This window comes from Trichosurus vulpecula, chromosome 1 (assembly GCF_011100635.1).
Source record: "Trichosurus vulpecula isolate mTriVul1 chromosome 1, mTriVul1.pri, whole genome shotgun sequence".
Taxonomy (NCBI): Eukaryota; Metazoa; Chordata; class Mammalia; order Diprotodontia; family Phalangeridae; genus Trichosurus; species Trichosurus vulpecula.
This window is the reverse complement of record NC_050573.1, coordinates 393,383,498-393,398,025: the sequence shown is the minus strand read 5'-3', so window position 1 is coordinate 393,398,025 and position 14,528 is coordinate 393,383,498. Positions and strand designations below refer to the sequence as shown.

At 38.1% G+C, this 14,528-nt stretch overlaps 1 protein-coding gene across 5 annotated transcripts in view; it reads right to left on the bottom strand.

Moving 5' to 3' along the window:
* Positions 1–14,528, bottom strand: part of NEDD4L (NEDD4 like E3 ubiquitin protein ligase) — a gene marked incomplete in the record, with an annotated part of 461,078 nt that overhangs the window by 180,172 nt on the left and 266,378 nt on the right. For 2 of the 5 annotated variants that reach the window (XM_036757620.1, XM_036757627.1), the window contains 1 exon segment: positions 12,532–13,677. In XM_036757620.1, the coding sequence (XP_036613515.1) occupies positions 12,532–13,626 (1,095 nt within the window). 5 annotated transcript variants of the gene reach the window in all.

Here is a 14,528-nt window from a genome sequence, read left to right as displayed (position 1 = left end):
TCAATTGGGAAATGAATGAACAAACTGCTATAGACAAAAGGAAATAATACTATTATGAGATTGAAAACTTGCCCATAGATAGATTTAGATTTAATATAGCACATTAATAGGTTTACAAAGCACTTTACACGTTATCTTATTTGATAACAACACTGTTGGGTAGGTGTTATTATTACCCACTGATCCAGAAACTGACCCCAAGAGAGTGATTTACCCAGGGTGACACAGGTAAGTATCCAAGGTAAGTAAATGTCAGCTCTTGGTTACCCCAAATACAGCTATCCCCAAATACTCTAACTGCCAACAAATATGAAGGATTCAGATAAACAAGGAGAGGTTTTCAAGAACTGATGAAGAACAAAGTAAGCAGAACCAGAACTGCATAATTAATGATTACGATGATGTAAGTGAAGGCATCAATACGCAGTAGATTAAATCAAATCAAGTGTAATGTCTCTTGGGCATGACAAACTCACCATGCCCAGAACAAAATTCACTACAGTTATTCCTATCACATCACCACTTTCCACATAGTGGTTTCGATCTAAGAAATTAAATGGGAATTTGGGGAGAGTTTTGCAAAAGCTGCAGATGACTCAGAAAAAGTTTAGAAATTCAGAAATGCATAAAATATATGTATAGTATTGTAAACACCCCATAAAAGAAGAAGAAAAAAGTTTAGACTTTTCTTCTGGTAAGAAGGGAGGGCCAAAAAAAATTTACACAGATTTCCCAGATTGTGGGGGCATCATATTCCTGATCCCCATGATGTGGAAGGGATAACTGGATCTTTCCCTTCAAACTCACTGCTCTTCCAAATGACTTTATAATGTCATCAGGGGCATTACCATCCTTCCAGTTACCCAGGCTTGCAATCTTGGTGTCGTTGTGAACTCCTCACTCCCCCCACACAGTCAAACAGTCACTAACTCTTATCTTTCACATATATCCCCTATCTCCCCTCATACAGTCACCATCCTAGTTCATGCCCTCATAACTTCCAACCTAGACTATCATAGTAACATTCCAATTAGTCTCTCTGTCAAATTTTTACTTCCTAATTGTCATTCCAATCACATTGCAGGCAAGCCTCAGAAGCACAAGTTCATTACAAAAACTTCAATGCCCTACATGGGGATGCCTTGACTATACATGTGCATACACACAGAACATCAAGACAAAAGATGAAGTAGGGACCTCTACTACTAGGCATCATTAAAATAAGGCAGTGAAAACTCTAAGTATGACAAACTCAAAGTAATGCTATAGTCAAGTGGAAAATACAATCAAGTAATTGTGCACCTACTACATGCAGGACATTGTGTGTGCTAAATATACTCTAAAAGCAATATCCAACATCACTTCAGATGTACTTTTACTCATATTGGACAAATACCACATGTAGGAGTAAAGCCTTGTTTTCAGTGCTGCAATAAAGATTCAAAAGCTCAGGTTCGTGTTGGCCTTCCAGCCATGACCTAGCAAAGTTCTAAATTAGGAGAGAAAAGAATTCAGGTCAATCAAGAAAAATCACCAACAAAGGATCATCTTTCCTTTTGAGGATTAAATAGCCAATTCATTTAAATAATACAAAAAAACTTCCCCAAACATGTGCTTTTATTAGAGGGTAGAAAAGAATCCTATAGAAAGTAGATGTGTGTGTGTGTGTGTGTGTGTGTGTGTGTGTGTGTGTGTGTGAGAGAGAGAGAGAGAGAGAGAGAGAGAGAGAGAAACGGAGACAGAGAATACCTGTGCATGTAGGAAAGAAAGACAATGAAGAATTTTTTTTAACATTAGTGAAAAAATACTATGACCACTTTGGGGAAATCACTCTTAGAGATAGATGTGAATACCTTAGAAGAGGCAACAAAAAAGAACTGATCTAAAATGTAGATGACAATCACAAAAGCTACAGTTGTTCAGCCCACAGAAAAAGGATAAGAAAAAGATAGAGTTTTGACTACAGAATAAGGTTATTGCATGGGGAATGGACACTTGCTCAATTTGACCCCCCCAAAAAATCAAAAATAGATTTATTAAATCACCAAGTCACACATTTATCAAATCACTACAAAGATTAAGTTACATCTGACATCTCTTCATCTAGGAACATTTGAAAGTGAGATTTACTTGTGAAATTCTAGGGCTTTGTCATTACAAGTGTTTTTTTTTTTAATTGTTCAGTAAATGTTTACAGAAAAAAAATAGCAACATGCTTGTGACTAAAGCTTCTATATTTTATGGAACAGGATAATTTCAAGTAAAGAAGGCACACTTTCAATGAAGTTTGGCGAAAGGAGTTATTCTTTCAGAAACCATCTGTCCCAATTTTGGTTCAGAAAATATTGTCACTGTAACTGTATTTAATGATAAAATAAATAAGGAGGAGTTTTATATGTAATGGAAACACCTTGAGGATGGATAGTGGCTTATTTTTCTTTTTCCATTTTTGCCTTTTTATTGCCAGTATCTAGTACACACTGGGTACTTGTGAATTGCTTTAATTGAAATGAAATAGTAGCATTCTCAATCATTTAAATGAATGGCCATAATATTAGTTCAGATCCTGGAGTCAAAGAACTGAGCCAGGTAAGTTCCTTCTGGGTCTACTTCTAAGACTCTCTGAATTTAGGACCTCTCCCAATAAGAGACAATAATTATAAGTAATACTAAATGCAACTAGAGGGAAAAGATAGGTTCCTAATTTTTTTAAGGGGGGGGGGCAGGGATGGCTATGGCATGGATTATTACAAATTTCTGGTAAAGGAAAATAACACTGGAGATGTTTTACATTTACATGAAGGACCATGACATCAGAACACATGAGAAATTCAGCACACAGCTGATTATCATCTGGTAGCTTTGGAATGGGGGGCAGGGCAATTGGGGTAAAGTAACTTGCCCAAGGTCACACAGCTAGTAGGTGTGTCAAGTGTCTGAAGCCGGATTTGAACTCAGGTCCTCCTGATTCCAGGGCCAGTGCTCTACTCTCTGTGCCACCTAGCTGTCCCCCCCACCTCCCCCCCGCACTGATAGCTTTTTAAAACTGAATACTCTATACCTTTGCCTCTGAAACTTTTTTTGTTTTTAACATCTGCATGGAGGTCAAGACCACTGCACTGTCATTTCATGAATAGAGCAAGGGACTGGTAAAGGTGATTGACATCTCTTTGTATCTTGATTCATCTCCCAGACGAGCTCTCTCTCTTAGCTATTTATTTATATTACTTCTACCCCAGATCACCAAATTAAAATTTGGAACTTCCCTTCCCCTCTCTACCTCACAGGAAAGTGGTCAGAACTTTCTCATATATTAATTCAGGCATAGAAATGGCCTGCTGTAAAGCTTTCTGTGTCTTCCCATATCTAAGAATTCTGAATGCTGCGTTCAGTGGCATAAGCCAAAGCAAGAAGAACAAAGACAATTAAAAATTCCATAAATGGGAATATTACATAGCACATATAGTTATTTACCTGATCTATTGTGTTGTTGCCATTTCCTTCTCCACCTCATTTTACAGATGAGGAAAATAGAGTTAAGTGACTTTTCCAGGGTCACACAACTATTAAGTGTCTGAGGCCAGATTTGAACTCAGGAAGAGGAGTCTTCCTGAATCCAGACCAGCCCTCTATCCATTGCACCACCTAGCTATCCCAGTTCTTCTTTATAAACACTACCAAAATGAAGATTTACAGAAGATACCACATAACCCATCCCATCCCTGTTCCTGTAGCCACAATAGATTATTACTCTACTTTTTTTTGAAAAGGAAGACTAAAATAATAAGCATATTTATTTCAAAGTTGAAACAAGCTGCTGAGTACTAGCTGGAAACTTATTACTATCAAGATTTTTAGTAAAAATATATAAAAACTCATCTTATGCCAAAGCTCAATATACAACCATACTGTATTTAACTGTATAGAATTGCATTACAGAAAATACATTTACATTTAAATATGCATTTCACCTTGGGTACCAAGGGAACACCTTCCCCCACAATGAAATTACAAATGCTATCAGAAAGCATGCCTCATCAAAAATGGTCCAAAGCATTTACCCTAGGGTTTAGGTTTAATCAGTCGCTTTCAAGTTCCATGATGGAAAGTGTTCCCCCAAACCGCCATCAACATAACCTGACAATAGCAATATTCACAACTCAATGACCTGCCTGAAATTTCCTGTTTCAAATATTAAATTATCTTCCTGTAACTCTCTTACATTTCTGTAGAAGCCATTTTGATGATGGCAAATGAATAAATGAATCACAATTTTTTTTAAAGATCCTGTAAGGTTAAAAAAAAATATTCAGGCAGCTGGGAGATTGGAGAATATTAAAGTAAACAAATGGAATAGTATTAGAACAACAAATTCACTCTAACAAAAAAGGATTCTTTTTAGAAAATATATCAATGTCCATATTACTACCGGTTCAACTGCTACAGTATTTGGACAAGTCTCTAATGTCTCCTTGAGTACTATCAAAACATTTTCAATTGCATATCCAAAAAAAGTAATTATTAATAAACAATTAGAATAGTTTATCTAAACTCTATGGATATTATTTATACAAAAACTCTCATATCAGCAAGAGAGTATTTATAATATCATTTGTTCCTACATAACAAACTGTTCACAGAGATGCAATACAGTTATCAAAAAATAATTAAACCTTCTCACTTATTTTAGAAGGAGAAAATACAAGAAAATTTCCATTGTAAATTTCACCTACTAAGTTACAACAATCAAGCCTTTTCTTATCTTCAAAGGCCAAGACAAGAGGTACGAAAGCAGAAAGAATCGTTTTACTTCAAAACTGAAGCAAAGCAAAGACAAAGATCCCAAATTGCTGTCTTAATTCATTATAGATCAACAAACTCATATGCCAGTAATTCTTAGCAAGTAGCATTTGATTCCATTTAGTAATATTACTACTGATAAAATATCATTAATAACAGGTGAAAGGAACAATAATAAGAAGAGATAATACGATGTAGTGGATGGTGGGTCAGCCTTGGGGTCAGGAAGACCAGGATTCATGTTCTGTTTCTGGCACCTACCAGCTATCTATAAGCAAGTCAAAATCTCTCAGTACACCAAGAAACTGAGACTATAAATTGTAGATAGGCAACTAATCTTCACTGGTAGAGGAAGTATCTATACCATGAGTACCCTACATGGATGAAATCTGCTGCTCTAGATGACCCTCCCAGGTTAAGTTCATGACCTTTAATCTCTTCACTATACTACTAACTGAAGCCTTGACTGACACTATCTCCCTCGGCCTCTTCTCCCCTCAAGTTGGAGGGCTGGAGAGTGAAGTACCAAACTCCCGATGTCTTCCTTTATAGAAGGCAGAACCTGATCTTTTTGGCTCTCTTCACTCTACATCTGTTGCTCTACCTGGTTTCAACTCCACAGAACAAGATGCCCCCATGTGGGAAATTTCCTAGTACCCCCTCCCCATCTATTTTCCTGCCTCCCCTAGTTAGATTTTAAGACCTTTGAGGGTAGAGACTATCTTTTTATTAACCGTATCCCCAGCAGTTAGCAAATTGTCTGGAACACCATAGGAGTTTAATAAATTTTGATTGGATTAGAGATCAAAAATTAGAAAACAATTATTCTTGTTTTTATTATTAATAATAATTATGACAATACTACTAGGAATGATGATAATATTAGCAGCTTTATGTTTCACAAAGTATTTTACATGAAATATCTCATCTGATCCTTACTACTAGGCATAATTTTCTCCAGAGACTGGGAAAATGTTAGTACCATCAAGAGAAGGAGAACATTTAGTGGAGGGGAGGTATTTGGCAGATGTGGAGTGACAAAACAAGTATTTGTCCTCATGGCAGCAAGTATTTCCCACCTTCATTCCTCACCTGACTATGCTTCTGACTTTCTGAACTTTTGCTACCATGCCTAAGCTGTCATTTCACAATTCTCCGCAGAACCTAGGGCTGGTTGCTTTGCTTCATGCTCAAAGAGGAGTAAAATGATATCACTATGTTGGGGTCTAGGTATAGTGTGGCTGACTGTGGCTGAGCAGACAAATACAAACTCAGAAGGTTCTACCACACATTGGGCATAAATAGTTCACATGGATATTTGGAGTGGAGATGTCTCTAAGTTTGCGCATCTCACGTTTCTTTGGCTCTTTGATTCCAGCCTCCTCCTGCTGGAACAGCCACCCACCCCTGTATCCTTCTCACCTTAGAATGAATATCTCACCACTATTCTAGACCCCTTTTCTCCCACTGATGAGTTCCTTCCAGGGCTCCCATTTTGGAGAGGCACCTAGGCTAACCAACCTTTATTCTCCTCCTGGCTCTATTTCTGACTTCTAAAGTATGAGGTACCTTCTTCTTTCTAGCTCCCTTTTGGGTATCATCCTTCCTTAGAAACCCCTTGAAAAAAGGGTCTTTCGACTTACATGATCTGATGCTGAGTGAAGTGAGCAGAGTCAGAACATATCACACGGTAATAGCAACATTGTCAATGTCTAACTTTGATAGACTTAGCTCTTCTAAGCAATGCAAGGATCTAAGACAACTCCAAAAGGATCACAATGGAAAATGCTATCCACATCCAGAGAAGGAATTATGAAGTCTGAATGCCGATCAAAGCATACTACTTACTCTCTTTTTTTTTGTTTGTTTGTTTCTTCTTTCTCGTGGTTCCTGCCATCGATTCTAATTCTTCTTTACAACACAACTAATGTAAAAATATGTTTAATAGGAGTGTATATGTAGAGCCTCTATCAGATTACATACCATCTTGGGAAGGATGGAGGGGAAGGAGGAGGAGAAAATTTACAACTCAAAATCTTATGGAAGTGAATGCTGAAAACTAAAAATAAATTAATTTTTTTAAAAAAAGAAAAAAAAGTCTTTATTTTGGTTTGTATTTGAATCCCCAGAACATCAAACTGTGCCTGAATAAGCACTTAATGAATACTTGACACACTGCCTTGTTTTAGAGGCAAAGGGCAGCAAGTGAAGCTTTCTGATCGGGGAGAGACTGAGTATTACAAACATCTCCTTGGAAGTACATTAGAGAGGGGAGAAACTTAAAATTAGGAGACTATTGTTAACAGTTAAGCAGGAATGCTGTAGGAAATTATATGGGTGGTGAATACAGAGAATCATTGAAAGATCTGCATGAACTGATGCAGAGTGAAGTAAGCAGACAAGAAAACAATATACACAGTAACTATGACAATGCAAATGGAAAGAAGGACACACCAAAAGACCAAAAGTGAATATAATTATAAAGATCAAACAGTACTTGAATGAAAAGAAATGAGAGGATATCCCCACCCACCCCTTTGAGGAGGTGGGAGAGCCACAGGTGTTACACATTGCACAGCTTTTCTGACTTTCTCAATGTAAAGATCAGTTATGCTTATTTTTCCTTTTATATTTCTTTGTTTTTGTCTTTAAAAAGTACTTTTTTGGGGCAGCTAGGTGACACAGTGGATAGAGCACTGGCCCTTGAGTCAGGAAGATCTAGGTTCCAATCCAGCCTCAGACACTTATTAGCTGTGTGATCCTGGGCAAGTCTGATTACCTCCCAAAAAAAGGTAATTTTTTTTGTTATAAAGAATGATCCTCTGGGAGGGGGAGAGAAGGGATAGTGCAGATAATTATGAAGATGTTAAAAAAAACCATTAGACATCAATAAAGCAACAGTTAAGGCAAGAGATGCTGAGGGCTTGAACTAGGGTGGTAACTGTGTTTAGGAAAAAGGAAGCTGAACTTAAGAGATTTGGGGGAGAAAGAATTGACAAGAAATGTACTGATTGGACATGTAGGGCTAGTGACAGAGAGAATGATTGAGGCTATGAACCTGAATGTCCTTGACAGAAATAAGTGTTAAGAATGAGAGGAGGCTTGGAGGGAAATAATGAGTGTGGCAGCTTTGGACATATTGTACTTGTGACATTGTATTGGCAATCAAAATGGGCTCTCAGTGCTTAATTCAACCAAGTACCCTTGAAGAGTTTGGCCTTTATTTCCTTGATTAAATTAGGAGTCTTTGATGACCTCCTTGCCTCAAGGGAAAGCCTAGTTAATATGGGTTTGAGTGACATGTTTGTGACATCAGAGGCTTTTAGACCACATGGGTTTAAGTCACATTTTTGTGACGATTTTAGGTCACGTAGGTGAGTCGCATGTGTGACTCACCTTTGACCCTGAAAAAGATATAAAGCCAGAGGCTGGCTTTCTTTTTATGGAGCTCTGACCCACAGCAGGAGTATTACGTGACTCTGGGTCAGTCCTTGTCGAGCTCCCGGCTGAACTCAGATAGATGTTGGTAACTATGAATTGTATTTGGTCTGTCTGTTGATGTTTGTAATTCATCTGTATTTGCTCTGAAGTTCAGGGTGCTGGCTTTTTCCCCTGAAGTAAGTGAATGATATTTGTATGTTGGATTAACTCCTTAATGTTGCTTTCCTTAGTAAAGCAGATCAAAAGAACTTGGGCTGGCAGCGTTCTGTGAGCTGGCTGCCGTTGGTTTTTCACCCCCACAGCAGCTGCTAGCTGGATTGTTGCTACAGACATATAGAGCTAAAAGAGAAGTATATTGCAATCACATGAGAGCACTATTCCACCTAGAAGTTGGGCAATGAAAAGAAAGAAAAAGATAGGCAAAAGTTTAAGAGCTAGAAGAACAGAACATGTTTGCACACCGTATGAAAGCAGTCAATAGAACTATGTTATTTGATTTATATGAAAAATTAGAATACAAACTCACAAGAGAAGTACAAAATAATATGTGAGACACTAGGAAGGGAAATTTACTTCTAGCTGGGGAAAAGTAGGGAAGATTTAGGAAAGGATTTGTAGGAAGTGCTATAGATGTTGCAAGTTGAAAGATAGGAATAATTCCAACAGATAATGCTGTGGTAAAAGGGGACTGAAGCTGAGAATTGGGACACAATATTAGCAAAAAACATGTGATGAGAAATTGAGAAAGGTAATAAAAACCAAGGAAAAGTAAGTAGCTCAGTCTGACTCTTACAGATTAGGCAAGAAACATTAGATAAGGCTGCAAAGGCTCTTCTCCTTACTCTGGGCTTGATTCAATAGTCAGTTTTTATGGTCCTTTCAAATCTTATGTATTGAGCTCTTTGAGGGTAAGAACCAGCATCATATGACACGCTTCCATCCAACTCTGCAAATGCTTAGTATTATGCAATATACACAGTAGGCCCTTAAGTATTTGCTGCTGCTCCTGATATGTAAATATTGGATAGATTCTTGCATATGGGATTCTTTAAAGACAGGAAGAATAAGTGGTCACACGTATATGAAGTTATGTATTCCCTGACAAAGTACAACCAATGTAAAATATAATAAATTTTGAAAACACTAAGCTCAGTCATGTGAAATGTAAACAAACTTTCCTTTCCCCTTGGATAAACCAAACTAATCCCCAAAGACACTATTAACAAGAGTTAAGTGAAAGAAGCCAATAGCTATTGATAAAACCTTCATCTCCTCTCAGGTTACAGGGGTAATGAGACAGTATAATCATTAGAAACAACTGAGTGGAGAACAACTGTTGAAAAATCAAGTTTAGTGTAAGTTGATGATGTCATAGCTCCCTACACAAACACATAGGGTTAACTTGGGGTCCCCAGAAACATAATTACAAACAATTAATCAAAGCTTGACTTAACCGGATTATATTATTAAGCAAATGTCAATTCTTGACGAAAACTGGCATTATGAGAGGGTTGTACTGTATTTGCTCCAAGATTCTTGGAGCAGCACACAAGTACACAAATATCTTCATATGTGTCTATATGTAGATACATATATATGTGTATGAGTATAGATGCCCATATCTACATATATGTATTAACATATATTTTATATATACACATATATACACACAAACATACAGACATGCCTATACACATTCGTGTGTGTGTGTGCGCATGTGTGTGTGTATGTATGGAATTCTGTTTATCATTTCCAAATTAAGAAAAAAGTTTCCAGACATTCTTCATGGAGTAAATTTGGCCCTGTACTAGTCTCATTTTTAGTTAATATTTCATAAAACCTCATAATGAAATCCATTCTTGGATTGAAAAAACTTCTCAGTAAAACAGAAGATATTTCAAAGATCACAAACGCTTGAAGGCAGTAAGTCTGTAGACGCCCATATGCATGCTTCCTCTCAAAATAAATAAGGCTGTGGCAGCTGCTGCCTGCACTCTAAGGCTAGGCTCACATCAAACACATGTAATGCAGCAGAAAGCAGAGAGGAGAACCTGCTTTTAAAGTAAAGAGAAATTTAAAAATAAAAGGGTTAGAATCCTGTGGGTTGTTCCTTCCAGAAACCAATTCTTATGCACTTGATAACCCATGTTTCTGTCAAAGAAAATGGCAATGGACCTCGATAGTGGCTCATTGAATTAATTGTCCAAGATATCTAGAGAATGCTTTTTTTTTGGCTCTCCATTCTCCTGCATGTTTTGATTAAAAATTTTTGAAGTGATAATTATATACTAAAATAAATTTAGTCAGAAACACTTAAATTAGAAACCTATTTATAATTTTTTTAAATACTTAAATGCCTTTGTGCCCAACAGTCAAACTACAGAACTAGCTAATATTTTGGTGGTACAAATTAGATGCCAGAAATATGGCAACGATCAAAACTGTACTTTTAGGAAACAAGTTGTCAAAATAAGGTTATGGATTTTTTTTAAATACTTATGATAGTAGTGACCCAAGTGAAGCAGTGTACTGAAGACGACTGTTGAAGGCAATGAAGGCTTTAAACTCACACTGGCACATTCATATCTGGGGAAAATACTTCTAAAATGTCAGCAGCCTCCTAGCCCTTTTCTGTGTAGTTATGCTAATACTTTATGAGGGATAATATTAGGCTAAAGCAATGCTGAAGCACACAGCTGTGTACTGGAGAGGGGTTAAAGATATATAAAAGGAAGGAAGTAGGGTAGACTGAGAGAGAAAAGGGCAAAGATGGGGAGTCAAATAAAGTCATTCAGGAGATAGCATTTGCTGCATCCTTGGAAAAAGTGGCACAGTGAGCTTAGTAGTAGAGCTGGGATATCAACCAGCCTAATAATTATTTGTGATACTAATGTTACAAATTATCACAACTCACACATAAAACAGAAAGGAAGTATCACCAGTAGAGCAAAGCAGTGCAACACACGTACACACAAATACATACGCATATATATGTACATATATATATATACATATATACACATATATATATATATTTATCATCAGAAACATAAGCTTTTTAGTAAGGTAACGATGCTACATGATGCCGAAAGACAAAACAATAATAATAATAATGCAAAACATGGGGAATGAACTCTTTTAGAAAAAAACTGAAATCTGGTGGTTATAAACAAAAGAAATCAATCTGATTAAAGTTTCTATATCACTTGCTCAGCTAGATAGAAAGCATGAGAGCTGCAGAGTCATCATATGGCCTGGGTGAAGTAAGCAGCTGTCTTTCTGTGCTACATTTCACTGAAAGGGAGAGCCTAGGAGAACAGGAACACACAAGCAGCAAGGGCCAGAGTCTGTGTGAGTGAGTCTGTTTTCACAGCTGGAGATAGGGCACTTACTATTCTATATACAGCATCATTGAGCCTGGAGTCTCAAGTGGGCAGTGTTAAATTGCACTGTAATGCAACTTGAGAAATAATGATTCCCCATAAAAGTTTTACCCATGCTTGGTCCATAAAGTTATTTCGCTTCAAAAATAAGTAACATACCACATGTACCCCATTACTGTTCATATGGGCTATACTTCTTAATTAACCAAAGCAAACAAACAGAAGTATCAGAACTAGACTAACTCCTAACACAGCAGAAAAGAACTTTGGGACACGTATTGATGTAAACATTTTAAATAGTTAAGAGAAACTATGCCGTTATTTTCCTATTTCCTAAAACTTTAAAGCATAGATTAGTTTTGATAAAAAGGCCCATCACAGGATGAAGCTGCAAATAGGTTCCTTATGGATTTTCCAACATTAGCATGTGACCTTTGGCTAGGTTTAATTTTTAGTTTGGTGTTTTTTTTTGGGGGGGGGGGTGGGGAAGGGGGATGGAATTACTTTTCAAACATTGAAAAAGGAAAACTATTATATTTCACCAAAATGAGAACATGGACCTATTTGCTTCAAACATAAAGTCAGCTAAGGGCCTTTGAAGAATTATAAGAAACAAAACTTTTTAACTGGTAAGTATTTTCTTGCAAAACATCAGTCAGTCTTATTATAACATTATGATTCCAATCAAATACTGGACTCACAGATACATATTAAGAGCGTAAGAGTGACATGACTTGAGGTTAGAAACTATGAGTAACCTGGCTCTTTGAATAGGAAAACTTCAAATGCTGTAGAAGAAAGCTTCTTTTAGTGGTAATGCCAAAAAAAAAAAAGTATTTCCAGTTTAAACTCATTATTTTTGTCTAATGTTCAAATAGGAACATGACACATTCGATGGCTGACTTACCAGAGTGTTTGCTGCAGTAGAAGCAGGTGTGTCTGAACTACTCTCTTCAAGAGTCTGGTGAGGTTCTTCATGACCACGAGTGACAAGAATTCTAAAGTGTTGTTGTCGGGAATTCTGATCTTGCCTGATCTTAAAAGTGCAGCCCTTATTCTGTGAGATCCTTTCTACTGAGTTACTCCTGTGTATTTCGGGACAATTCCTGCCATTGTTAGGAGGCTCTGAATTCACTCTGTCCTCCATTGGGCTGACTCGTTCAGGTCGAGGTTGGACTGGATAGGAGGTACTCCTCTCTAGTCTTATTCTTGGATACCTGACCAACCTGTCCCCCTTTGTTCCAGTAAATCCAAAATTGTAATCACCACCAGGGTTTGGAGTGCTTGTTTGGGGCTGCTGCAATTGGAAAACAAAACATCTTTTCCCAGAACTAGCAGATACATCTGGCACATGTTGCAAAGACCAACGCCTGGGCTCAGGAGCGGAAGGGTTGTTCTGAACTTCTGATCCAAAGGGCAAGAGTCTAACCTGACGCATATCTGCACTTGAAGCACGATGCTGAATTCTTACTCCAGTTATGTTTGAGCCTGAAGCATTTTCATTGCCTTCTACAGCCTGAGCAGCTGAGGAGACAGCATCACCTTGGTTATCTGAAGGAATGGTACAAAACACTCTGTGACTGCAAGTATTATTAGATCCATTGACCTGTTGTCCTAAATCCTCGAGCAACCTTGGTGGAGAATTACTGGGGGATTCTCTTTCTGAAGTTTCTTGGGAGCTGCTTTGGGATGAAGAAGGTCTACTTACTGGTGCAGTAAAATTCTCTCTAAGATCTGAAAATTTATAGGGAAGGTCCTCATCAAGAGACTCTGGTGCCCCGCACTCATCAGTATGTCCGTTCACAGCTTTGCGCTGCAGGGAGATTTGCACAGATGAGCTCCTTGTTGGACGGGCATCAATGTTATTCAGCAGCTGAGGGATAAACATGGATGTGCTTCGTTTGAGGGATCCCACTTCTTGTAGGCTACCGCCACCATACTCTGCTCCATTTTGAGAGAATGGGTGAGGACTGTTTCTCCTTGGCAAAGTGTGGAATGCCATAAAAAAGTCGTCTTCTCTCTCTCGATCTAGGATCTCTGATTCAGGGGCTGTGTTGCTTCGACCAGAGCCAAAATGAAACCGCAGCCGATGGGCCATGGTTTAACAGGAGGGCAGGAAGGGAGAGGGAGACAACAACAACAACAATTCAGGCACTGCCAGAAGTTAAAAATCAAAGACATAAACTCCAAGAAAAATTGTCCCATCTGCCAAACTGTTAGCACTGCACCAACGATAGCGACAGATAGCAGAAATAACCCAAGTGGCAAGCTGCATTCCAGGCATGATTGGATAAGAGGAATCGGAGCTTCTGCACACTGGGACAGAGGGTAGGATGGTTAGAGCCACATGACCTTGTTCTCCCTCTCCAATGCCAGCTTCTGGACTTGGGTTGTTTTTTTTTTTTCCTCCCTCTCCCTCTCCCTCTCTTTTAAACAGTAAGAGCCTGAAACAGCACCTTCCCAGCTGCTCTTTTTCCATCAGAAAGGCATTGCCCCAGCGGGCGAGCTCTCACAGCTGACTAAGGGCAGCAAACACTCTCAGAGCTACTATTAATCTAAATCACATCATATTCACAGGGTACTTCTGAACTAAGCAACACGCGCGTGCACGCTCACACATACACAAACACACACACACACACACACACACACACACACACACACACACACACACGGCACACTCTCCCAAATGAATACAAAGTGCCTTCCATTAAAAAGCAATCCCACATTTTCCCACATCCCCACCACCTCCTCAGAAAGACCAACTGAGAAAGGAGAAATAGGTCTCAGCTTTTCACAAGCAGCAGATTTTGTTTGTTTGTTTTGCTGGGTTATTTATGACATCATCAGACTGCCATGGCGGAATGCAAACTAATAAAAACATACTATAAATATAATTACACA